At 36.2% G+C, this 27390-nt stretch overlaps 1 protein-coding gene and 2 long non-coding RNA genes across 3 annotated transcripts; all 3 read left to right on the top strand.

The window, feature by feature from the left end:
• The first annotated feature begins 600 nt into the window (after positions 1 to 600).
• On the top strand, positions 601 to 5985 carry LOC111778958 (protein root UVB sensitive 6). Its single transcript, XM_023658976.2, has 13 exons — positions 601 to 1220; positions 1613 to 1711; positions 1891 to 2004; positions 2074 to 2145; positions 2246 to 2356; positions 2428 to 2547; positions 3287 to 3388; positions 3488 to 3560; positions 3770 to 3853; positions 4078 to 4142; positions 4237 to 4338; positions 4418 to 4597; positions 5133 to 5985. The coding sequence occupies exons 1-13, from the start codon at positions 876 to 878 to the stop codon at positions 5190 to 5192; spliced, it is 1527 nt and encodes a 508-aa protein (XP_023514744.2). The 5' UTR covers positions 601 to 875; the 3' UTR covers positions 5193 to 5985.
• A 1407-nt stretch (positions 5986 to 7392) lies between these two features.
• Positions 7393 to 27304, top strand: LOC111809437 (uncharacterized). The gene is made up of 8 exons (XR_002817229.2): positions 7393 to 8042; positions 8438 to 8567; positions 8700 to 8804; positions 8895 to 8962; positions 9625 to 9719; positions 10159 to 10250; positions 26249 to 26308; positions 27021 to 27304. It is a non-coding gene; the product is annotated as an uncharacterized LOC111809437 (long non-coding RNA).
• Positions 21785 to 24489, top strand: LOC147793788 (uncharacterized). Its single transcript, XR_015421253.1, has 2 exons — positions 21785 to 23220; positions 23982 to 24489. It is a non-coding gene; the product is annotated as an uncharacterized LOC147793788 (long non-coding RNA).
• Positions 27305 to 27390: the final 86 nt, after the last annotated feature.

Here is a 27390-nt window from a genome sequence, read left to right as displayed (position 1 = left end):
AGTGTTTAAGGACTTTATTAATACTTTTATCATTGTCTTTATGAACGACATACTGGCGTACTCCCTAATGGAGATTAGTCAGTCACAAGGATCATCTAAAAAAAGCTTAAACAGTGCTAAGAGTGAACTAGTTACATGTCAAGTTATCGAATTACGAGTTTTGGCTTCCAGAGACGACTTTTGTAGGACATGTAGTATTGAGATAGAGTATTACAATGGACCTAACCAATATAGAAACGGTCCTAACCTTAGTTACTTTGAATTTTTTAAACTAAGTTTAATTTTTTTAAAAGGTCAAAGGACAATTTAAAAAGTCATAGGTATTAAAATACTTTTAAAATTTTAAAGTTAGTTTAAAGTAAAGTATACTTATTTTCTAAATTCGGTAGAAATTCAAGCATATTATTAATATTCAAAATAATAAAAGAAAACAAAAATTAAGAGTTATTTTCTAAATAAAATACAAAATTTACGAACCTTTTTATTAATTAACTTAGAATTTAAACAGGAACAAAAAGGAAAATGTTGCTAAAAAGGCCTCGATCCCCACTAGCCTACAACTAAGAACAAGTACCACAAATTGCAGAGGATATAAATTCCATTAATGACAGAAAAAGTCGTCTCCCATTTTCCCACCCTCTCTTGCGTCATTCCATCTGTTACTCCGCTACAAATTGTTGGCCAGCTGCACTTCTCTTCATTCTCTTCCATGTCTTTCTCCGTCAATTCCAAAGCTTCCCCTATTTCGTCCTCTCTCAATTCGTCGCTTGACAAGTCAACCCATTTCTTGCCCAATTGCTTCTCCTTGTCGTTGCTTCCTTTTGGTTCTTCCTGATCCGTTCGTTATTCGTCCCAACTCGTAATTTGTTGTCTCAATGGCTCCGATCAAGCTCAAGCAATCGCCCAATTCGGCTGCGAATTCTGTTGCTTCCTCCACCGAAGCGCGCATTCTCGTTCGGGAAACTCTGCGGATTAGTGCTAACTTGGCTTCTGCCCCTCCTGCTGATTCTGTTTCACCGACGTTCTCTCTCGCTGAATCGCAGGCGAGGAAGCTTGGCATTGTGGAGAATCAGTTTATTGATTCCAGTTTGAGGTTGATTTGTTGCGAGGAAATTGATGGCCGGAGGTGGAATTATGTTGCTGATAATGAGCCTTCCGGAAGGTTGAAGAATGGCTCGATTCGTGCCGTTTGCTTGCAAACGCCGCAAGCTCCTTTTGAGGTTAGTATTTACGTTCTGTTTTTGTTACCAATTTAGTATTTAATTGTGTTTGTAATGTTGTTTGAACTGAGAACTGTGCTTAAAAGGCCTGCTACTCCGCCCATTTGATGAGGTATTCTGTCTGGTTTAGCAACAGCCCAATCTTTCTAGAATCCTTTCCAGGAACCCATGTGTGTTTCTATGGGTTTTGATATATCGAGTTTGTCTAATTCTGTTCTGTTTCACATGTTCACATTAAACTTCAGAAAGTATTGCAAAACCTATTGGTAATGGTTAATTTGTTTACAGTATTTGTCAGTTAACAGAAAATTGGCTTCTCTGCTTTTAATCAAGAGGAAAATAAACTTTTCTACCAATTTATTGTTGTTGGGGTCGGGTAAATTGTAATGCAGGAGATGATGTCATTCATCAGATCATACGTAGTCCCAGAAGGCTTCCCCGACAGTGTTACCCCTTCATATGTACCATACATGACATGGAGAGCTTTAAAGGTATGATTCTAATTCAGTGAAAAGATAGTTTATTAATTATTAATTATTAGATCAGGTTAGCCAATAGTTAGTGGCAACTACCAAGTATCAATGTTTCTCCTACGAAGAAAATAATTTTTTTTTTTTCAATTTGTTTCTGTACTCATAAATCAGAATGGTGTTGACTTGATTTATTGCAGCACTTCTTTGGTGGAGCAATGGGTGTTTTCACAACACAGACACTACTAAGCTCTGTTGGGGTAGCCAGAAATAAAGCTACTCCAGGTGCCATTGCCATTAACTGGATTCTCAAGGTAACAGTCTTTGTGAATGTTGTGTACACTGTAGTTTCTTGATTAGAAACATGATTTTGTTCTTTTCAGGATGGTGCTGGTCGTGTTGGTAAAATGCTTTTTGCTCGACAAGGAAAAAAGTTTGATTATGATCTCAAGCAGGTAAATTTTATTTACCAGTCTCCACGGGAAATCCTTCTCATAACAGTGAAAATTTAATTTTTGTTAAGGACCTGTCTTCTGAACACTACGATGGCTGCAGCTACGTTTTGCAGGTGACCTCCTTATGGAGTTGGGTGCTGGGGTAGAATTGGCAACTGCAGCTGCACCACACCTTTTTCTTCCTTTGGCTTGTGCTGCTAATGTCGCAAAGGTTTGTTTTTTCCTGGTTATGTAAAATAGTTTAGCTGTTGTGAAATCTCATTTTTTTTTCTTGATTTGTAGAATGTCGGAGCTGTAACATCAACATCGACCCGCACTCCAATCTACAAAGCCTTCGCTAAAGGAGAAAATATTGGAGATGTCACTGCTAAAGGAGAATGCGTAGGAAATATAGCAGATCTGGTATAGTTGTGCCTCCCTCCCTTTAGACCTAGACAAAGTAGATGGTTTGTGTTTGACAGAATTTGCCTAATCCTTGAAGAAAATTAATTTTGTTCTTCCTAAAGCTGAAAATTATGTATAAAAGATGCAAGTTCTCAAGCAACAAGTGAATGTTCATTTTATTGATTTTCTATGCGTATTTCAATCTGATCTCAGATGATATGCACAGTTGCAAATTGTTATGGAATTACCGTCTTCCTTTTTTCAAATAAATATTTTTTTATAAGAAAACACCCCTCGGATGGATAAAAGGGGTTACGTTTATAACAAACGTAAAGTATCGTTATCAAGTCTCCAGAAGAGTTCTCCTGCATGTTTTTATTTATATATTTGGTCTCTCCTCTGCAGCTCCCCTAACTGTTTACTTTGTCAAGCTTTGAAAGGTTAAATTCCCAAAAGTTGGACATAAAAGGGGTTACGGTTAAATTCCCAAAAGTTGGACATAAAAGGGGTTACGGTTAAATTCCCAAGAAAATGCTTTACGGTTACGGTTTCTTATAAAGACGATTGAAGCTTCATCTGACTTAACTTTTCTTATAAACGTAACCCCTTTTATCCATCCGAGGGGTGTTTTCTTATAAAAGGGGTTACGGTTAAATTCCCAAGAATTGAAACTTCAATCAGCTTTACGTTTGTTATGTCATAGTGATAATTAAGTTTCAGATGAAGCTGATGGAAGTTTCAATTCTGTCTTGTGAAGCTAGGAACTGGACTAAGCATCATGATTTCAAAAAGAAATCCATCTTTGGTTGCTACTTTTGGTCTGCTTTCTTGCGGTTATGTTTTCAGCTCTTATCAAGAGGTTTGTCTGAAATACTAAAGTTATTTTTTTTACACTCTCATTTCTCTTGATTATGAGAATTTCTTTACTCATTCTAGTTCCATATGCAATATTTTACAGGTGAGATCCGTTGTGTTGCATACGTTGAACAGAGCAAGATTCAATGTAGCAGTAGAGTCTTTCCTCAAGACAGGTGCTTAAGTGTTATCCAATACTTCAAAAAATAGGGGGGAGAGAGGGGGAGAGGGAGAGAGGGGGAGAGGGAGAGAGAGAGAGAGAGAGAGAGAGAGATGTTTTCAATCCTTAAATCCCTTTTCTAGTGGCTTAAAGTTTACTAAAAAAATAAAGCGCATTTCTTTTTATTTAGGCATGTGTATAAAACTGTCTTATGTTTGTTTGCAGGGCGAGTACCCTCATTGCAGAAGGGGAATCTGAATGAAAGAATACTAAGTTTCCCGTGGCTGAAAGAAAGTCCTGTAGTTCTTGGTAAATATTTCATCCTCCCAATACACATGCATTTCTTTCATTCCTCTCAATGGAAGTCACTCTCTCATTAAGACACATGCATTTCTTTCATTCCTCTCAATGGAAGTCACTCTCTCATTAAGAAAATATGGCTTGAGTGTTTATATTCAATGTTTTGTGTGTATTTGTTGTGCTTGCTTTTCACATTGTTGAAGCGTGTAGAACTATTTTCAATCATTTGGCAGGACCAAGATTCAAAGATGCATTTCAAGATGCTGGTTCTTATCTCGCCATAGAGCCTATGTTTGATGTATGTTTGTGACATCTCGTCTCATTGTTTGTCCTTAAGCAGTGTTACTCATTCTTTTATTTTAATTTTCTGATATTTTCTTGATGGGTAATAGAGAGAAAAATACATTGTGACGTACAATCATACGAAGGGTAAGGTATATGCATTACTCAAAGATCAAGCAAAGTCAGACGACATCCTAAAAGCTGCTTTCCATGTAAGAAACACGACTTGTTTTCATTGTACATTTTTCCAGCCAATATTTTTCTTTTGTGATGTAAGTTACTTCTCTACAGGCTCATGTGCTTTTACATTTTATACGCTCATCAAGTGGGGATAAAAACTCTTCTCGAAAACAAGGTGATGCCTTTTCCAACTCTGTGCCAGCAACGACCAATCTTGAAGCACCAATTGCTGCATCATGTAAAATGGTCTCAGCATCATATGAGATTTTCAAGAGTCAAGCTTCAGAGCAAGTAGGAAAACGACCATGTTTTTTTTTGTTTTGCTTGGATTGCATCACTTTCACCTCATATGAGTATATGGAATATAGAATTAGCTAGCAGTATTTTTGTTTCATGATCTGGTGAATGGCAGTGTTATAGATCACATAAATTTTAGTCTCTTTTGTACTTGTTCGTTAATCATGCACAAAGTAAAAACTTGAATGGCTATAGTTCTCTTCTTTCTTTTTCTTTTTCCTCTTTCTATTCCTTCTTTTTCTTTTTCTGATGAGAAACTTGGTCAATGTATTCAACAAAAGTGTGGCAAACCTACTTCTCTTTCACCAGTCGAGTCATGTTTCCAAGTGTTTGCAGCTCTATAAATCTTTAGTAGCTTCAGCTGAAAGAATGCAATTAAGACTGTTTCTCATGTCGTTACTTTTTCTAAGCTCTTAACTGATCGTCATCTTTGCTTTCCAGAGTAACATTGCGATCAAGAAGTTATTTTCCAACAGCTATATTTTCTTTGTAATGTAGTAATTTAATATTATTTTTTGCATCTTGGCAGGGATGGGTGATGGCAGAATCACTTCTCAATCCTGGTAGAGCTCGACTATGTCACAGATAAAAAAAGATACGGACAACATGCAGAGTTTCATCATCGCAATATACAAGCGGATAATATATATCGCAAAATCCTTGCCAGAGGCCAAATTGGGCAACACAAATTCATTTCAAGTATAACAATAGGCAAGTCTAATGTATGCGCCTCACCCGCATCTCTTTATCTATTTCCAGGTATAACTTTATTTGCTGCTAGTCTTCGCATTTATGGTTATTCTCATAATTTATTTATTTTTTTGTTTGCAATTTTGTTTCTCCCCCGGAGTATTTTTGCTCAAGTACATAGACCTTTAGGCTCTTTTTGTATTACTTAATGTTTTACAACTCTCTCTCTCTCTCTCTCTCTCCCTTTCAGACTCTCTCATAAGATTTATAGTAGCTGGAGGATTTGGTAATCAGCTGTCTCTTTTTTCTTTTAGTATAACAGATGTTGGGTAGGGAATTCTCTGTAATCAGCTGTACTTGTTAAAAGTCACATGTCGATTACAACTTTCAGAACATTTGGAGAGTTTGTTTCATAATGTTGTTTGATTACAACTTCCAAGAATTTCAGCCACTAGACAAATATATGCTAAACAGGATCTTTACCGCTAATCTTTCATGTGCACTGGAGGTGATGTGCCTCGCCAATCAAATTTCCACAATGAATTCAGCCACTGGTTGAAGTTGAACGATCACATATGTGCTATCTTTAGAAAGTTGAAAACCCAAACGAGATCTGTCGTTAGGAATTAGGATGTTAGACTTCGCCCTGGGCTTGATTCATATGAAAGTTGTAAATTTTCCAATTTTCTCTACATGGACTGATTTGCCAAGTTATTTGTCTAGCAACTCTAATGAAAGCACATTGGATTAGGCAAAGGAAAAGGGATTCTTTAGCCCCCTCTATTTCGATTTGTAGCTTGAGCAAGGAAGAGGGTGAAGGCTCGAGCAAGGAAGGGAGAAGGACACAGGAAAGAGTTGTATCCCCTTGTTGCTTAGAGATCTAATAGCATGCAACTATTAGTTGTAAGAATCCCACATAATTTTGAATAACTGAAACAATCCTCAGGATAAGTCCTTCTCTAGTCTAGAAAAGTTAAATAGAAATGTGACGTTCTATTAATGACACCTAACCTATGCTTGATGATTTGTCATCCGAATATCAAATGAATATGTTTGCTAGTAATTTCATATTAAATGGGATATTTGCTAATGGGAAGGATATTTGAATGGACAATATGGTGATTTTAGGACAATAATTATTAAAAAAAGAAGAAGAAGAAGAAGAAGAAGAAGGGTGATTAGGTGGGGACATAGAATTATTTTAAAATCATAAAATAAAATTTGGCATGGATGATTAAATGTCATTTTCTATAATTTTGACATTCAAAATGAAACGAGCAAGGAAAATAAGGAAAATTAATTTTCTAAGCTCCAAGTCCTCTTTTCCGCCGTAATTAAATACTTGACTCCTTTAAAAACAAATTAAACAAATTAAATACTTAGGTCTTGAACCTTCCAAATGTGCCATTTATAAAATGCCCTTTTCATTTCTATAAATTCTTTAAAAATAAACTCTTTCACTTAAGTTGTGCCATTTATAATATTCACATAATTTGTATAAATTTTGAAATAAATTATTAAGTCGGAACCGTTTTCATGTAAGATTCTAAAAAAAATTCTTAAAAAATAAACAAACTAATTCTAAAAATTACCTAAGATTTGATGCATATCTTTTAAATATCTATTCAATGACCAAACGTTTATCTACAATAAAATATATTACAGCTTTAAGTGATTTTTACGTTAATTGTGCATCAATGGTCGATAGGAATAGTTTGATTATTTTTATTGGTAAGAGCTTATATGGACAAACCATTAGATAACCTAGTTCAATTAATTAATATATTAAAAGAACGATGAAGAAAGATAATCAAGAGAATTTGGAACTTATAGCCACGTCATTGGTGTCCATTGGATGGGCCTTAAACTAAAGTGGGCCCATTTTTCTTTCTTTTGTTTTCCTTTTGGGCCCTCTTCAGTCACTGCCACGCGGCAGATTAAACCGAATGGTTCCACACCAACACTAAATAAGAAAAATAAAAAGAAAAAGAAAAATGAAAATAAAAAGGGTTTTGTGAGTTCGGAAATATAACCTTCAACTTCAACCTTTGCATCGTCGAGAGTTTTCCACGGTCAAAGTCAAACGGTCTTCAGAGCCGTTACCCGCCCTTAGCTGGCGTCAAGCGGTCTTCAGAGCCGTTACCCGCCCTTAGCTGGCGTCAAGCGGTCTTCAGAGCCGTTGCCCGGCCTCCGCGCATTCACACCCGTTATATATATCCCCCCCCACTCGCATTCTCTTATTCAGCACATTCTCACACTAGTGTCCGAATGCTCCATCAACGGCCTCTTCCCTGTTGAGTGTTCGTTGCGGAAACCAAAAGCTAGGTCTACCAGGCAATCGGAGGAAGAGAGAGCACAAGCGAAAGGAGTAGAGTGTTCGTTATATATATCCCCCCGCACTCGCATTCTCTTCTTCAGCACACTCTCACACTAGTATCCGAGTGCTCCATCAACGGCCTCTTCCTTTTTGAGTGTTCGTTGCCGAAACCAAACGCTAGGTCTACCAGGCAATCGGAGGAAGAGAGAGCACAAGCGAAAGGAGTAGAGTGTTCGTTATATATATCCCCCCGCACTCGCATTCTCTTCTTCAGCGCATTCTCACACTAGTGTCTGAGTGCTCCATCAACGGCCTCTTTCCCTTTTGAGTGTTCGTTGCCGAAACCAAAAGCTAGGTCTACCAAGCAATCGGAGGAGGAGAGAGCACAAGCGAAAGGAGTTTCTCGCATCGTCTCGGTGGTGAAAAATAGAGGTGAAGTAACCTTATTTCAGTCTCTTAGTTTTATGGGTACTTAGGTCTTGCCAATTCTGTTCTGGGTTTGAAATTTGAAGGGCACAGCCGGCTGTTCCGATTTATGGGTTTATTGGAAAACTTCAGAGGTTTTTCCGATTTAGGGTTCACGGGTGAACTTCAGAGGTTAATCAAAGGATTGTTCTTTCTTTTCTTGTTTCTGCTTGTTATCGACACCTTTTGTATTTTTCGTGGCTTTGATTACGGAGGATTAGGGCGTTTTTAGTAGGTTCATTGCTCCCATGGTAACGTGATTATTATCTTGGACTTCTCGTTTCATTCTCCGTCATCTTCTATCTCTTCTCTATGTGAGGAGCCAGGGGACAAACCTGATATTCAAATTTATGTGTTGGCAGAAGAGAGGAAGACGACGAACTCTTATGTCATTGAGATTCGTGCCGATAACGGAGAGCGGAAGAACGAAGCAGTTGCTCTCGATGAAGTGATTGCTTGGGCAAAAGAAAAGCAGTTCGTCCTGTCACTGAGGTCGGTGGGATTTTCAAACTAGTTATATTTTATGATCGATCAAGTTCGTTGGGTTGAATAATTTTTCTTTTCAACTACTGGAGTTTTTGAAATGAGTCTTTTGGTTCTAAATTTGCTCTTATTAACCTCTAGGTCATGACGATGAACGACATGAGAGATATACACTGCCTGGATCAATTTTTCAGACTGATTTGAGCCTAAGGAAGAATGGTGACAATCAGTTTGTTGAAATCAAAGGTATTTTAATCATTTATTTGTCTAACTTAATGATTTATTTGTATTGAAGATCAATGCATAATTATTTTTTTAATTGATAATATCATGCAGGACGGTCCAATTAATGTAAAGTTGCAAACAATTAGGGTGCATGAAATATCACCGCACAATCCACAGAGGTAAGCCATTGTTTTTACTAAACTTTTATCATTCTAATTACATAGAAAGAATGTTAAGATCCTCTTAAAATATTAAATTGATGAAATTAACTAGAGGGCATGGTTGGATGCTCGTATACTGCTTTAATCCATGGTCAATTGGCCTTTGAATTCAAAGAGGGTTCAATAAGTACTTGAGAAATGTTGTCCTTGATAACATTGTAGAAAACGCACTGAATATTGAAAACCAAGAACAACTCTTCTAGTCTTCTACCATTTTAAAGATGAAAAAGAGCTCTTTCAGTTTCTAGCTCGTCCAACAATCCTTTCGGTATAAAACAAGCTTTTGCCACACTCGAAATTTTTTAGTTTGTTTTTGATATAACTTGAACTATATATTTACTATTTTATCAGTGCAAAGGGAGTTTCGAGAGCTTCCACCTCTCCTCTAAGCTCAACTGAGCTACAATTTAGCAAAAAAAAAAAAAAAAAAAAAAAAAAAAGGATTTCCCTCTCGCTTCTACGAAGCAGCCCTAATATTATTACCCTTTAACAAACTCCCACAAACAATCATGACTAACATCATGTATACACTTGGGTGAATTAACCCTGCAAAATGAAGGACAAATGTTGTTCTATTTTCTAATAAGTTTACGAGTTACAACTGACATTTTCTTTTACAGGTAGAAGAAAGAATTTGGTCAGCTGAAGAGGAAAAGGCAGGGTCTAAGAAAGCCTTTGGTCTGCTGAAGAGGAAAAGGCAGAGTCTAAAAAAGATGTAAGCTTCTGATGTGGTTGCTTAAGAAGATTTTGTGTCTTACAAGCTTGCTTCATTAGAAATTATTATATGGCTGCAAGTCCCCTGACAAGGTGCAAAAATGTTTGAAAGGGATTTGGCAATTGAATCACACTACAAAATTATTCATGATAAACCATGTTGGACTATTTTATGCATATGCAATAAAACACAAATTTTCAAAGTTGATATTTGGTGCTTATTTAACCCGAGCACGAAAGCTATGGATTAGCCTACCAAATTTGGATCTTGTAACTATTATTTAAAATTATATTCTATTCACACAATTTTGACAAACTAGAATTAGTTCTACTTTTGGGTCAAATTTTAACACAAAATGGTTATGTTCACTTTCTATTACTCATAGTTCCTTTGCAAATGCAAAAGATTTTGGTGAGTAACTATGTTATGAAAATTTCAGATGGAAAATGGAGGGCATAGATAGAGATAATAAAGTTGAGGTCATTCGACGAGGAATCCAACTCCGGTTGCAACTTTAAACACTCAAATCACGTAAGAAATTTTCTATTTGACGTCATGAACTACCATATATGCGGCTTTGTTCTTACCGAAATTACATCTTTAGCAATGTTGTGGTCCCGATAAGGTTAGGTTCCTATATTTAACTTTTATTATCTCTTTCTTCTTCTTCTTCTTCTTCTTCCTATTATTTTTTTTTTATGTTCCTTGTGTTTTTGTTTAAAGAGTAAATGATTAAACTATAATAAATGTAATGAATGTTAAAGAAAAAAGAAAAGCCCAATTTACCTAAAAGATGCTCCAATCAAACAAAATAAGACTAAAAGGGTAATTACAAAAAATTGCACATGCCCTCGTATACAAAGGTGTGATCAAATAAGGCTACACCTCACCCCAAGCTTTTCCCATCCCTTCAAAAATCGTAATGTTTCTTTCAACCAAAGAAAATCCCTTTCAATATCCGAAAAACGATGAAAAATAAGCTCTTTCACCATGGAACTACAACCCGTAGATTGGGCAAGACCATAGGAGAGATAGATCTAGTTGATATCTTTACTCAAAGTGGAGAAAGATATCTCTACTCAAAGTGGAAAAAAATCCACTAGTGTGTGGTAAATGGAGGACCGCATGTTTGAATAGACAATTGGAAAGCAAAGAATTGTGTAGGAATCAAGGAGTAAGGATCAGAAAAAGAGGTTTGTGAAAACAAGGGAAACACTAGAATAACAGAACTAAGAACCAAAGAATAAATCCTAAGGATCTAAGTTTTTCGAACCAGAATAAAAACATGGCAAGAAATGAGTATGGTACCCTAACATCTACCAAAAGACACGATTAGTAGCCGTCAAGTAGGTTATTTATTGAGTCTTTGTACTCATTCTAGTTCTTGCATGTTTATCACATGTGACTAGAAGGAGTTGATCAAGGATAGAAGCGGTCCTAGAGCAGGTGCCATAGAGAACCACATCGAGTTTTCAACTCTTGAATGTTTTAAGCTGTTTTGTTTATTGGGCCCAATGTATTTAAACTCATAAAATTTATTTTGAAGAAAATGTATTTTATGTTTTTGTTTTAAACGCTTAATTTTTTACTCTGTCTTTCCAAATTTTTACATAGTCGCGACTTGTGAAATTTTGGTCATGACAGAGTGGTATCAAAGTAAATGTTCTCTATGGCCCCGCTCGAGAGACGCTCCGCCGTGACCATGTACAAATACTTTCAAGACTTTCAGATAAGAATGCCCAAGGATTTTGGGAGCTAGGTTAACTTTAGGGTTGTTGCACCAAGGTGGAAGAACTAAGACTATAGACCGTCAGAAACAGTCTTTACAAGGCCAAGTGTAGTTACGAGGGTTAAGGAACCATAAGAGAACCCACCAATAAGACTGGTACAAAAAGGAACAGTTGATTATGTCAAAGTTAGTTGGGCACGAGGAAGAAAATATGGTCCAAGAGAGAAGGAAACACAAGGATGACCAAGAAAAACATGTAATCTCAATAAAACATGTTAAGAAGACTGTTGAGAAGAACGAATGTCGTAATAAGTAGATGACCTCATGGCATTAGTTGAGGACAAAAGGCCCTGGACAAACCCATCGAAGGACCCTCAAGGAACTTAGAAGGACATAACTAAGACCAAGTACTCCCCAAGTCATGGAAAGAACGGTGAACTTTTGGGGAGAATTTGTAAGAGCTCAAGTTGGATTATTATACTCTAGTAAGTTTAAGAAGCACAAGAAAGGTTTAAGAGATCCAAAGAAAGGAAGAGAAATAAGTTTGGATACAAGAATTGTGGGATCAAGTATGAGATTGGGCTCCCAACGTTTTGATAATGGATAATCTATCGATTTTTTTTTTAGTTTAATTGTTATGTATGATAGGACGGATGAATGGTATTACTTAAGGACAAAAGGCCACAAGGGCAAATTATAAAGACATGATGGAGAAGGACAAACCCATCAAAGGACCCACAAGTAACTTTTAAGGACATAACTATGACCAAGTACTCCCCCAATTCATGGTAAAAACGGTGAACTTTTTTGGGGAGAGTTTGTAAAAGCTCAAGTTAGATTATTATACTCGAGTAAGTTTCGAGGTGCCCAACAAAGGTTTAAGAGATCCAAAGAAAGGAAGAAAAATAAGTTTGGTATAAGATTGAGCTCTCAACATTTTGATAGTGGACACTATTTTGAACTTTTTTTGGTTTATTTGTTATGTATAAAAGGACGGTCGAATTAAGTTGAGGACAAAAGGCCACAAGGGCAAATTGTAAGGACATGATGGAGATGGATGGGTTATGGAGAAGGATAAACCCATCCAAGGACCCTCAAGTAACTTATAAGGACATAACTAAGACCAAGTACTCCCCAAGTCATGGTAAAAAGGGTGAACTTTTGGGGAGAATTTGTAAGAGCTCAAGTTGGATTATTATACTCGAGTAAGTTTAAGAAGCACAAGAAAGGTTTAAGAGATCCAAAGAAAGGAAGGAAAATAAGTTTGGATACGAGAATTGTGGGTTAAAGTATGAGATTGGATTCCCAACGTTTTGATAATAGACAATCTATCGATTATTTTTTAGTTTAATTGTTATGTATGATAGGATGGATGAAGGGTATTAGTTGAGGACAAAAGGCCACAAGGGCAAATTATAAGGACATAATGGAGAAGGACAAACCCAACCAAGGACCATCAAGTAACTTATAAGGACATAACTAAGACCCAGTACTCCCCCAAGTCAGGGTAAAAAGGGTGAACTTTTGGGGAGAATTTGTAAGAGCTCAAGTTGGATTATTATACTCGAGTAAGTTTAAGAAGCACAAGAAAGGTTTAAGAGATCCAAAGAAAGGAAGGAAAATAAGTTTGGATACGAGAATTGTGGGTTAAAGTATGAGATTGGATTCCCAATGTTTTGAAAATGGACAATCTATCGATTATTTTTTAGTTTAATTGTTATGTATGATGGATGGATGAAGGGCATTAGTTGAGGACAAAAGGCCACAACCCTAAACCCAACCAAGGACCCTCAAGTAACTTATAAGGACATAACTAAGACCAAGTACTCCCCCAAGTCAGGGTAAAAAGGGTGAACTTTTGGGGAGAATTTGTAAGAGCTCAAGTTGGATTATTATACTCGAGTAAGTTTAAGAAGCACAAGAAAGGTTTAAGAGATCCAAAGAAAGGAAAAAAAAAAAAGTTTCGATACGAGAATTGTGGGCTAAAGTATGAGATTGCCTTAGTTCGAAAACCAACAAGCTTTTAATAATATGGCGGAGAAAGAAAGAAGGGCTCCCAACGTTTTGATAATGGACAATCTATCAAATTTATTTTAGTTCAATTGTTATGTATGAAAGGGCGGATTGGTATTAGTTGAGGACAAAAGGCCCTATAAGGACATGATGGAGAAGGACAAACCCATCCAAGGACCCTAAAGTAACTTATAAGTAACTTATAAGGAAATAACTAAGACCAAGTACTCCCCAATTCATGGTAAAAACGGTGAACTTTTTTGGGGAGAGTTTGTTTGAGCTCAAGTTGGATTATTATACTCGAGTAAGTTTATGAAGCACAAGAAAGGTTTAAGAGATCCAAAGAAAGGACGAAAAATAAGTTTGGATACGAGAATGGTGGGTTAAAGTATGAGATTGGGCTCCCAACGTTTTGATAATGGACAATCTATCAAATTTATTTTAGTTCAATTGTTATGTATGAAAGGGCGGATTGGTATTAGTTGAGGACAAAAGGCCCTATAAGGACATGATGGAGAAGGACAAACCCATCCAAGGACCCTAAAGTAACTTATAAGTAACTTATAAGGAAATAACTAAGACCAAGTACTCCCCAATTCATGGTAAAAACGGTGAACTTTTTTGGGGAGAGTTTGTTTGAGCTCAAGTTGGATTATTATACTCGAGTAAGTTTATGAAGCACAAGAAAGGTTTAAGAGATCCAAAGAAAGGACGAAAAATAAGTTTGGATACGAGAATGGTGGGTTAAAGTATGAGATTGGGCTCCCAACGTTTTGATAATGGACAATCTATCAAATTTATTTTAGTTCAATTGTTATGTATGAAAGGGCGGATTGGTATTAGTTGAGGACAAAAGGCCCTATAAGGACATGATGGAGAAGGACAAACCCATCCAAGGACCCTAAAGTAACTTATAAGTAACTTATAAGGAAATAACTAAGACCAAGTACTCCCCAATTCATGGTAAAAACGGTGAACTTTTTTGGGGAGAGTTTGTTTGAGCTCAAGTTGGATTATTATACTCGAGTAAGTTTATGAAGCACAAGAAAGGTTTAAGAGATCCAAAGAAAGGACGAAAAATAAGTTTGGATACGAGAATGGTGGGTTAAAGTATGAGATTGGGCTCCCAACGTTTTGATAATGGACAATCTATCAAATTTATTTTAGTTCAATTGTTATGTATGAAAGGGTGGATGAATGGTATTAGTTGAGGACAAAAGGCCCTATAAGGACATGATGGAGAAGGACAAACCCATCCAAGGACCCTCAAGGAACTTAGAAGGACATAACTAAGACTAAGTACTCCCCCGAGTCATGGTAAGAACCGTGAGCTTTTGGAGAGAGTTCGTAAAAGCTCAAGTTGGATTAAGATACTCGAATAAGTTTAAGGTGCCCAAGAAAGGTTTAAGAGATCCAAAGAAAGGAAGAAAAATAAGTTTTGTATAAGATTGAGCTCTCAACATTTTGATAATGGACACTATTTCGAGCTTTTTTTTAGTTTAATTGTTATGTAGGAAAGGACGTTCAAATGGTATTAGTTGAGGACAAAAGACCACAAGGGCAAATTGTAAGGACATGATGGAGAAGGATAAACCTATCCAAGGACCCTCAAGTTAACTTATAAGGACATAACTAAGACCAAGTACTCCCCCAAGTCATGGTAAAAACGGTGAACTTTTGTGGAGAATTTGTAAGAGCTCAAGTTGGATTATTATACTCGAGTAAGTTTAAGAAACACAAGAAAGGTTTAAGAGATCCAAAGATAGGATGAAAAATAAATTTGGATACGAGAATTGTGGGTTCAAGTATGAGATTGGGCTCCCAACGTTTTGATAATGGACAATCTATCGAATTTATTTTAGTTTAATTGTTATGTATGAAAGGACGGATGAATGGTATTAGTTGAGGACAAAAAGGCCACAAGGGCAAATTATAAGGAAATGATGGATAAGGACAAACCCATCCAAGGACCCTCAACTAACTTATAAGGACATAACTAAGACCATGTACTCCCCCAATTCATGGTAAAAACGATGAACTTTTTTGGGGAGAGTTTGTAAGAGCTCAAGTTGGATTATTATACTCGAGTAAGTTTGAGGTGCCCAACAAAGGTTTAAGAGATCCAAAGAAAGAAAGAAAAATAAGTTTGGTATAAGATTGAGATCTCAACATTTTGATAATGGACACTATTTCGAACTTTTTTTGGTTTTGATGGTTATGTATAAATGGACGGACGAATGGTATTAGTTGAGGACAAAAGGCCACAAGGGCAAATTGTAAGGACATGATGGAGAAGGATAAACCCGTCCAAGGACCCTCAAGTAACTTATAAGGACATAACTAAGACCAAGTACACTACCCCAAGTCATGATAAAAAGGGTGAACTTTTGGGGAGAATTTGTAAGAGCTCAAGTTGGATTATTATACTTGAGTAAGTTTAAGAAGCACAAGAAAGGTTTAAGAGATCCAAAGAAAGGAAGAAAAAGAAGTTTGGATACGAAAATTGTGGGTTAAAGTATGAGATTGGGCTCTCAACGTTTTGATAATGGACAATTGTTATGTATGAAAGGGCGGATGAATGGTATTAGTTGAGGACAAAAGGCCACAAGGGCAAATTATAAGGACATGATGGAGAAGGACAAACTCATCCAAGGACCCTCAAGGAACTTAGAAGGACATAACTAAGACTAAGTAGTCCCACGAGTCATGGTAAGAACTGTGAGCTTTTGGGGAGAGTTTGTAAGAGCTCAAAGTGGATAAAGATACTCGAATAAGTTGAAGGTGCCCAAGAAAGGTTTAAGAGATCCAAAGAAAGGAAGAAAAACAGGTTTGGTATAAGATTGAGCTATCAACATTTTGATAATGGACACTATTTCAAACTTTTTTCAGTTTAATTGTTATGTATAAAAGGACGGACGAATGGTATTAGTTGAGGACAAAAGGCCACAAGGGCAAATGATTAGGAAATGATGGAGAAGGACAAACCCATCCAAGGACCCTCAAGGAACTTAGAAGGACATAACTAAGACCAAGTACTCTCTCAATTCATGGTAAAAACAGTGAACTTTTTTTAGGAGAGTTTGTAAGAGCTTAAGTTGGATTATTATACTTGAGTAAGTTTGAGGTGCCCAACAAAGGTTTAAGAGATCCCAAGAAAGGAAGGAAAATAAGTTTGGTATAAGATTGAGCTCTCATCATTTTGATAATGGACACTATTTCGACCTTTTTTTAGTTTAATTGTTATGTATAAAAGGACGAACGAATGGTATTAGTTGAGGACAAAAGGCCAGAAGGGCAAATTGTAAGGATATGATGGTGAAGGATAAACCCATCCAAGGACCCTCAAGTAACCTATAAGGAAATAACTATGACCAAGTACTCTCCCAAGTCATGGTAAAAGCAGTGAACTTTTGTGGAGAATTTGTAAGAGCTCAAGTTGGATTATTGTACTCAAGTAAGTTTAAGAAGCACAAGAAATGTTTAAGAGATCCAATAAAGGGAAGAAAAATAAGTTTGGATATAAGAATTGTGGGTTCAAGTATGAGATTGGACTCCCAATGTTTTGATAATGGACCATCTATTTAATTTTTTTTAGTTTAATTGTTATGTATGAAAGGACGGATGAATGGTATTAGTTGAGGACAAAAGGCCACAAGGGCAAATTGTAAGGACATGATGGAGAAGGATAAACCTATCCAAGGACCCTCAAGTTGACTTAGAAGGACATAACTAAGACCAAGTACTCCCCCAAGTCATGGTAAAAACGGTGAACTTTTGTGGAGAATTTGTAAGAGCTCAAGTTGGATTATTATACTCGAGTAAGTTTAAGAAACACAAGAAAGGTTTAAGAGATCCAAAGATATGATGAAAAATAAATTTGGATACGAGAATTGTGGGTTCAAGTATGAGATTGAGCTCCCAACGTTTTGATAATGGACAATCTATCGAATTTATTTTAGTTTAATTGTTATGTATGAAAGGACGGATGAATGGTATTAGTTGAGGACAAAAGGCCACAAGGGCAAATTGTAAGGACATGATGGAGAAGGACAAACCTATCCAAGGATCCTCAAGGAACTTAGAAGGTCAAAACTCAGGCCAAGTACTCCACCGAGTCATGGTAAGACCGGTGAACTTTTGGGGAGAATTTGTAAGAGGTCAAGTTGTATTAAGATACTCGAATAAGTTTAAGGTGCCCAAGAAAGGTTTTAAGAGATCCAAAGAAAGGAAGAAAAATAAGTTTGGTATGAGATTGGGCTCTCAACAGTTTGATAATGGACACTATTGAGAACTTTATTTAGTTTAATTGTTATGCATGAAAGTATGGACGAATGGTATTATTAAGACTAAGTACTCTCCCAAGTCATGGTAAAAACTGTTGACTTTTGGGGAGTATTTGTAAGAGCTCAAGTTGGATTAAGATACCCAAGTAAGTTTAAGAAGCACAAGAATTGTTTAAGTGATCCAAAGAAGGAAAAAAAAATAAGTTTTGATACGAGAATTGTGGGTTAAAAAGTATGATATTGATTTCCCAACATTTAGATAGCGGAGAATCTATAATTTTTTTTTTTAGTTTAATTGTTATGTAGGAAAAGACGAATGAATGGTATTAGTTGAGGACAAAAGGCCACAAGGGCAAATTATAAGGACATAATGGAGAAGGACAAACCCATCCAAAGACCCTCAAGGAACTTAAAAGGACAGAACTAAGACCAAGTACTCCCCCGTGTCATGGTAAGAACGGTTAACTTTTGGGGAGAATTTGTAAGAGTTCAAGTTGGATTTAGATACTCGAATAAGTTTAAGGTGTCCAAGAAAGGTTTAAGAGATCCAAAGAAAGGAAGAAAAATAAGTTTGGATACGAGAATTGTGGGTTGAAGTATGAGATTGGGCTTTCAACATTTTGATAACGGACAATCTATCGAATTTTTTTTAGTTTAATTGTTATGTATGAAAAGATGTATGAATGGTATTACTCGAGGACAAAAAGGCTACAAGGGCAAATTATAAGGACATGATGGAGAAGACAAACCCATTCAAGTATCCTCAAGTAATTTAGAAGGACATTACAAATACCAAGTACTCCCCCGAGTCATGCTAAGAACGGTGTACTTTTGGAAAAATTTCTAAGAGATCAAGTTGGATTAAGATAGTCGAGTAAGTTTCAGGTACTCAAGAAAGGTTTAAGAGATCCGAAGAAAGGATGAAAAATGAATTTGGTATGAGATTGGTCTCTCAACATTTTGAAGGACATTACAAATACCAAGTACTCCCCCGAGTCATGCTAAGAACGGTGTACTTTTAGAAAAATTTGTAAGAGATCAAGTTGGATTAAGATAGTCGAGTAAGTTTCAGGTACTCAAGAAAGGTTTAAGAGATCCGAAGAAAGGATGAAAAATGAATTTGGTATGAGATTGGTCTCTCAACATTTTGATAATGGACAATGTTTCGAATTTTTTTAGTTTAATTGTTATGTATGAAAGGACGGATGAAAGCTATTAGTTGAGAACAAAAGGCCACAAGGTCAAATTGGACATGATAGAGAAGGACAAATCCATCCAAGGACCCTCAAGGAACTTAGAAGGACATAACTAAGACCAAGTACTCCCCCAAGTCATGAAAATAATGGTGAACTTTTTGGGAGAATTAGTAAGAGTTCAAGTTGGATTAAGATACTCGGGTAACTTTAAAGTGCCCAAGAAAGGTTTAAGAGATCCAAAAGAATGAAGAAAAATAAATTTGGATACGAGAATTGTGGGGGTTTATGTATGAGATTGGGCTCCCAACGTTTTGATAATAGACAATCTTTCGAATTTTTTTTAGTTTAATTGTTATGTATGGTATTAGTTGTGGACAAAAGGCCACAAGGGCAAATTATAAGGACATGATGGGAGAAGGACAAACCCATCTGGACCCTCAGGTAACTTTTATGGACATAACTAAGACCATGTACTTTCCCAAGTCATGGTAAGAACGGTGAACGTTTGGGGAGAATTTTTATGAGCTTTATGAGCTTAAGTTGGATTAAGATACTTGGGTAAGTTTACGGTGGCTAAAAAAGGTTTAAGAGATCCAAAGAAAGGAAGAAAAATAAGTTTGGATACGAGAATGGTGGGTTAAAGTATGAAATTGGGCTCTCAACATTTTGATAATGGACCATCTATCAGTTTTTTTATCAAATTTTTTTAGTTTAATTGTTATGTATGAAAAGACGGTTGAATGGTATTAGTTGAGGACAAAAGGCCACAAGGGCAAATTATAAGGACATGATGGAGAAAGACAAACCCATCCAAGTACCCTTAAGTAACTTCGACGGACATAACTAAGGCCAAGTACTCCCCCGAGTCATGGTAAGAACGGTGTACTTTTTTGAGAATTTGTAAAAGCTCAAGTTGGATTAAGATACTCAGGTAAGTTTAAGGTGCCCAAGAAAGGTTTAAGAGATCCAAAGAAAGGAAGAAAAATAAGTTTGGATACGAGAATTGTGGGCTGAAGTATGAGATTTGGCTCCCAACATATTGGTAATGGACAATCTTTCGAATTTTTTTAGTTTATTTGTTATGTATGAAAGGACGGATGAACGGTATTAGTTGAGGACAAAAGGCCACAAGGGCAAATTATAAGGACATGATGGAGAAAGACAAACTCATCCAATGACCTCAAGGAACTTAGAAGGACATAACTAAGACCAAGTACTCCCCCGAGTCACGTTAAGAAAGTGAACTTTTGGAGAGAATTTGTAAGAGCTCAAGTTGAATTAAGATACTCGAATAAGTTTAAGGTGCCCAAGAAAGGTTTAAGAGATCCAAAGAACGGAAGAAAAATAAGTTTGGATGCGAGAATGGTGGGTTAAAGTATGAAATTGGGCTCTCAACAATTTGATAATGGACAATCAATTAAATTTTTTATCGAATTTTTTTAATTTAATTATTATGTATGAAATAACATATGAATGGTATTAGTTGAGGACAAAAGGCCACAAGGGCAAATTATAAGGACATGATGGAGAAAGACAAACTCATCCAAGGACCCTCAAGGAACTTAGAAGGACATAACTAAGACCGAGTACTCTCCCAAGTCATGGTAATAAAGGGTAACTTTTGGGGAGAATCTGTAAGAGCTCAAATTGGATTAAGATACTCGGGTAAGTTTAAGGTGTCCAAGAAAAGTTTAAGAGATCCAAAGAAAGGAAGAAAAATAAGTTTGGATACGAGAATGGTGGGTTAAAGTATGAAATTGGGCTCTCAACAATTTGATAGTGGACAATCTATTAAATTTTTTATGAAATTTTTTTAGTTTAATTGTTATGGATGAAAAGACAGTAGAATGGTATTAGTTGAGGACAAAAGGCCACAAGGGAAAATTATAAGGACATGAAGGAGCAGACAGACAAATCCATCCAAGCCCAAGGAACTTAGAAGGACATAACTAAGACTAAGTACTCCCCCTAGTCATGGTACGAATGGTGAACTTATGGGGAGAGTTGATAAGAGTTCATGTTAAGATACTCGAGTAAGTTTAAGGTGCCCAAGAAAGGTTTAAGAGATCCATGATGGACATGATGGAGAAGGACAAACCCATCCAAGGACCCTCAAGGAACTTAGAAGGACATAACTAAGACCAAGTACTCCTCCAAGTCATGGTAAAAACGGTGAACTTTTGGGGAGAATTTGTAAGAGCTCAAGTTGGATTAAGATACTCGTGTAAGTTTAAGAAGCACAAGAAAGGTTTAAGAGATCCAAAGAAAGGAAGAAAAATAAGTTTGGATACGAGAATTGTGGGTTAAAGTATGAGATTGGGCTCCCAACATTTTGGTAATGGACAATCTTACGAATTTTTTTAGTTTAATTATGTATGAAAGAACATATAAATGGTATTAGTTGAGGACAAAAGGCCACAAAGGCAAATTATAAGGACGAGAAGGACAAACTCATCCAAGGACCTTCCAAGGGACTTAGAAGGACATAATTAAGACCAAGTACTCCCCTGAGTCATGGTAAGAATGTGAACTTTTGAGAAGAATTTGTAAGAGCTCAAATTGGATTAAGATACTCGAATAAGTTTAAGGTGCCCAAGAAAGTTTTAAGAGATCCACAAAAAGGAAGAAAAACAAGTTTGGTATGAGATTGGGATCTCAACAGTTTAATAATGGACACTATTTCGAGCTGTTTTTTAGTTTAATTGTTATGTATGAAAGGACGGACGAATGGTATTAGTTGAGGGAAAAAGTCCACCGTGGAAAATTGTAAGGACATGACAGAGAAGGATAAACCCATCCAAGGACCCTCAAGGAACTTAGAAGGACATAACTAAGACCAAGTACTCCCCCAAGTCATGATAAAAACGTGAACTTTTGGTGAGAATTTGTAAGAGCTCAAGTTGGATTAAGATACTCGGGTAAGTTTAAGGTGCCCAAGAAAGGTTTAAGAGATCCAAAGAAAGGAAGAAAAATAAGTTTGGTATGAGATTGAGGTCTCTATTAGTTTGATAATGGACACTATTTCAAACTTTTTTTAGTTTAATTGTTATGTATGAAAGGGCGGACTTGAGGACAAAAGGCCATGATGGAGAAGGATAGACCCATCCAAGGACCATCAAGGAACATAGAAGGACATAACTAAGACCAAGTACTCCCCCAAGTCATGGTAAGAACGGTGAACTTTTGGGGAGAATTTGTTAGATCTCAAGTTGAATTAAGATACTCGAGTAAGTTTAAGGTGCCCAAGAAAGGTTTAAGAGATCCGAAGAACGGAAGAAAAATAATTTTGGTATGAGATTGGGCTCCCAACATTTTGATAATGGACAATCTTTCGATTTTTTTTTAGTTTAATTGTTATGTATGAAAGGACGTATGAATGGTATTAGTTGAGGACAAAAGGCCACAACGGCAAATTGTAAGGACATGATGGAGAAGGACAAACCCATCCAAGGACCCTCAAGGAACTTAGAAGGACATAACTAAGACCAAGTACTCCCCTAAGTCATGGTAAAAATGGTGAACTTTTGGGGAGAATTTGTAAGAGATCAAGTTGGATTAAGATACTCGGGTAAATTTAAGGAGCCCAAGAAAGGTTTAAGAGATCCAAAGTAAGGAAGAAAAATAAGTTTGGATATGAGAATTGTGGGTTAAAGTATGATATTGGGCTCCCAACATTTTGATAATGGACAATCTATCGAATATTTTTTTAGTTTAATTGTTATGTATGTAAGGACGTATGAATGGTATTAGTTGAGGATAAAAGGCCACAACGGCAAATTGATAGGACATGATGGAGAAGGACAAACCCATCCAAGGACCTTCAAGGAACTTAGAAGGACATAACTAAAACTAAGTACTCCCCCTAGTCATGGTAAGAATGGTGAACTTTTGGGGAGAATTTGTTAGATCTCTAGTTGAATTAAGATACTTGAGTAAGTTTAAGGTGCCCACGAAAGGTTTAAGAGATCCAAAGAACGGAAGAAAAATAAGTTTGGTATGAGATTGGGCTCCCAACATTTTGATAGTGGACAATCTTTCAAACTTTTTAGTTTAATTGTTATGTATGAAAGGGCGGATGAATGGTATTAGTTGAGGACAAAAGGCCACAAGGGTAAATTGTATAGACATGATGGAGAACGACAAACCCATCCAAGAACCCTCAAGGAACTTAGAAGGACATAACTAAGACAAAGTACTCCCCCAAGTCATGGTAAAAATGGGAAAGTTTTAGGGAGAATTTGTAATAACTCAAGTTGGATTAAGATACTCGGGTTTGCAAGGCATGCTAAGGACAAAGGTCAGTAAGATTAAGATACTTGGGTAAGTTTAAGACGCTCAAGAAAGACTTAAGGGATCCAACGAAACGAGGGAGGATAAGTTTGGATAAGCCTTGTTCAGAAAGGAACAAGGGACGCCTCGAAGATACAACCTTAAAGGAACAATGTTGATTATGTCAAAGCTTGTTGGGTACAAAGAAAGAAATATGCTCCAATATATAAGGAAACAAAAGGATGACCAAGAAAGACTTGTAATCTCAACAAAGGATGTTAGGATGACCGTCAAGAAGAACAAATGCCTGAATAAGTACATAACCTCAAGGAAATTATAAGGACACGATGGAGAAAGACAAACCCATCCGAGGACCCTCAAGAAACTTAGGATGTCATAACTAAGACTAAGTACTCCCCCAAGGCATGGTAAGAAACATGAGCTTTTGTGGAGATTTTGTTAGAAGAGCGCCAGTAAGATTAAGATACTTGGGTAAGTTTAAGGCGCCCAAGAAAGGTTTAAGGGATCCAAGGAAAGAAAGTTGGATAAGTTTGGATAAGCCTAGTACGAAAAGGAACAAGAGAAGCCTTGAAGATACAACCTTAAATGAACAATGTTGATTATGTCAAAACTGGTTGGGTACAAGGAAAGAAATATGCTCCAAGATATAAGGAAACAAAAGGATGACTAAGAAAGACTTGTAATCTCAACAAAGGATGTTACGGTAGAAAGTCAAGAAGAACAAATGCCGGAATAAGTACATAAGCTCAAGGCATAAGTTAAGGACAAAAGGCCACAAGAGGCCACGAGGGAAAATTATAAGGACTTGACGGAGAAGGACAAACCCATCCAAGGACCCTCAAGAAGTTTAGGAGGACACAACTAAGAGTAAGTACTCATCCAAGGCATGGTAAGAACAATGAACTTTTGGGGAGATTTTGTTAGAGCCCAAGTAAGATTAAGATACTTGGGTAAGTTTAATAAAAAAAAATTGAAAAATTGGATTTATGTCCGCCCAAGAAAGGTTTAAGGGATCCAAAGAAAGAAAGGAAGATAAGTTTGGATACGTGATTTGTGGGTTGAAGTATGAGATTGAGCTCCCAACATTTTGAATTATTTCTTCTCATTCTTTGCAACAAAAATAATTATTGAGGTAGTATTGTCTAATAAGGTTTTATTCGGGATGAGAGAATAAAGTGTTATGAAAAATAGGGTACTTCATTGAACGGTCTATGGGTTTTCTTGAAGAACTAAATAAGATGATATCCTTACTTAAAGTACACTTGGTGTGGTAAATGGAGGACTATATGTTCGAATAAACAATTGAAAAACGAAAAATTGTTGGAATCAAGGAATAAGTTTTTCATGTCATAAGTACGAAAGAATTTGAATCGTATTTGAATCAAGGACAATTGAAAAGCAAAGAATGGTAGGAATAAAGGAATAAAGAATCACAAAAAGAGGTTTGTGAAATTTTAAAGAAAGGAAACATTAGAATAAAAGAATTTGTTTAATTCGTGCTATAGAAAAGTTAAATTGTTTTTGGATATAAGCTAGATAATGGATAATTTTTTGTATTCTTTTAGTATAATGGTTATGTATGAAAGGACGGTAGAAAGGTAAGTTTGGATATAAGAAGTATGGTTTGAAGTGTGAGATTGGACTTCAACTTTTGAAGTGCAAGTTAGATAACGACTTTTCGATTTTTTTGAGTTTAGATACGAGAATTTTGGGTTAACGTATGAGATTGGACTCCCAACTTTTTGATAATGGACAATCTTTTGATTTTTGTAAGTTCAATGGTCTTATATGAAAAGACGGAAGAAAGATAAGTTTGGATACAAGAATTTTGGTTTAAAGTTTAAGCAACTTCAATTTTTTATGGATGATTTTTTTGCCATAATTTGGATAAAAAATAACGTTTGAGATTGTATAGTCTATTAAGGTTTAATTTGGACAAGTGAATAAAGTATTATAATGATGATATAAGGTAGTTTTTAGAACAGTCTATTGGTTTCCTTGAAGAATTCAACGTGATGATGAATAAATTATTATGATGACGAAATAAGGTGCTTTCTTAAAACGGTTTATAAGATTCTAAGAAGAATTAAATGAGATGATATGCTTATTTAAGGAGGGTAAATATCCATTTAGTATGGTAAATAGAGGAATATATGTTCGAATAGACAATTTGGAAAACGAAGAATGGTTGGAATCAAGGAATAAGATGTCATTTGCCATAAGAAGTATGAAAGAATTTGAATTAAGGTCAATTGGGAAGGGATGAATTGTTTCAATCGAGGAATATGAGATCACAGATAGAGGTTTGTGAAATTTTAAAGGAAGGAAGCACACGCTCAATTATTGCAATTATGCTAAACGGGTGCTAAAGAAAAGTTCAATTGTTTTTAGTCTATAAGTTAGATAAAGGATAATCTTTTGGATTTTTTGAGTTTGATAGTTATGTAGGTAAGGAAGGAAGACACTCTTTTGAAGTTTTTAAGTTTAATAGTTATGTCTGAAAGGACGGAAGAAAGTTAAATTTGGATACAAGTTTTGGTTTAATACACGTAAGGATATCCAAGTTTTGGTTTAATACACGTAAGGAAGGAAGAAAGATAATTTTATACATTAGAATAGATGGATGTCACTCGAGGGTTGTCGTCTTGTCCATTTGCATGTCGGCTATCCCACTTGGGACCTAACTAAACCAAACAAACCATGACAAATCTCCACCGCACATGTTGAACCCAAAAAAAATAAAGAAGAAAAGATATATTTAATATTCTTAATAGATTGTCAGCACATTTTGGTTTTAACTGCTTTAGCTGTTTTAGCCTGCACATTGAATTATCTATGTTCTTGGAGATGTTCATTCCCTTTATTTCTCTGTTTACTTCAGAAAAATCCAAACATCGTTCCCTCCCTTTTAACATTTGCACTAAATGATGCTGTAACCTACGACAGGGCCAGACTAAAATTCTTCCTCTCTTTGAATTTGCATACTGTGCTTGATTTTTCTGCATTCAATTTTTGTAGGCTACTGAAATTGGAGGGCCATATGGATCCATCAATGATGATTCTCGAACAGGTTTCAAGGTATTACATTATTTGTTTTGAATCATTAACCTTCTACACTTTTTAGTTCCGAAATTATTTTCAGCCATCATAGGGTACTGTTCAGCTTAAATAAGTAGAGTTCTTAGGTAACCAAAAGCATGCAATCAATCTGATCTTGTCAAGAGTTATTAGAGTGAATAAGTTATTCAGAAAGAATGTTTATTACCAACAGAAGATTGTGCTAACTCCATTGAAGGGCATGTTTAAGTCATCACCATAAGTTAGATTACTTAATTGCAAATATGATTTGTTGTGGAGACCTTGAAATCTGATAAACCCCCATTACCAGGGTGGTGTATACACGCAACAGACTTAGAATGGGTTGGGAAAGGTTGGTTATATAGATTTTGTTTTCGTTGGGTAGGATACTTTTATTGCATATCATTTTGGTATTGTCTGAGAGAATTGGGAGAGGGAAGTAAGATGTTCACAAGGCGAGGTCGAGACAGAGAAGCCTTCTTTGTCCCTATCTCCGCCACCTATTTCATTTTCCATTCCTATGAGATTTTTCATTTGTTTTTGTAGCCAAAACACACACATATATATTTTTCAATGTGTTGAAAATACATTTATATTAAACGGGGCAGGGATCGGGATGAGGATGAGAAGTATAAATAATTCCATCACTAGTCCCACTTATCTAACGGGAAAAAATATTTTCCACTCTCTCCCCCATTCTCCGTCAAAACAGGGAATCTCCTCATTCGAAGCATATCTCTACAGGTAAAATGGACATCTCTCTAAACAGGGAATCTCCTTATTCGAAGCATATCTCTACAGGTAAAATGGACATCTCTCGAGATAAGGTAGATGACTCTTTTATCTTCCTTGTTACATTGCTAGAATAAAGTTGGACCAGTTGGTAAGTGTTAAAAGAATAGACGTAGATGGCTCTTTTATTAAACTTGTGATATATTGTTGAATATTTTAAAGAATATGTTGAAGAATATTCAAGAGAATATGGTTTTTGTCGCATCCAAATGGTAGGAAGAGATGGTAGTGGAAGCCAACAGCAACTATAGAGACTTGGCTGCCGAGATGAGCTCGAGTAGGGGCTTACT

The sequence above is a fragment of the Cucurbita pepo genome, chromosome 1 (genome assembly GCF_057944985.1).
Source record: "Cucurbita pepo subsp. pepo isolate OVF chromosome 1, ASM5794498v1, whole genome shotgun sequence".
Taxonomy (NCBI): Eukaryota; Viridiplantae; Streptophyta; class Magnoliopsida; order Cucurbitales; family Cucurbitaceae; genus Cucurbita; species Cucurbita pepo.
The sequence above is the reverse complement of the archived record's forward strand: the minus strand, read 5'-3'. Positions and strand labels throughout refer to the sequence as shown.

Excerpts from the sequence above, each read along its gene's own strand:
- LOC111778958 (XM_023658976.2), top strand. The coding sequence starts at position 876 with ATGGCTCCGATCAAGCTCAAGCAATCGCCCAATTCGGCTGCGAATTCT. Across the intron at positions 2,548-3,286 it reads TAGGAAATATAGCAGATCTG|CTAGGAACTGGACTAAGCAT; the intron begins GTATAGTTGTGC and ends TGTCTTGTGAAG. Across the intron at positions 3,561-3,769 it reads AGAGTCTTTCCTCAAGACAG|GGCGAGTACCCTCATTGCAG; the intron begins GTGCTTAAGTGT and ends GTTTGTTTGCAG.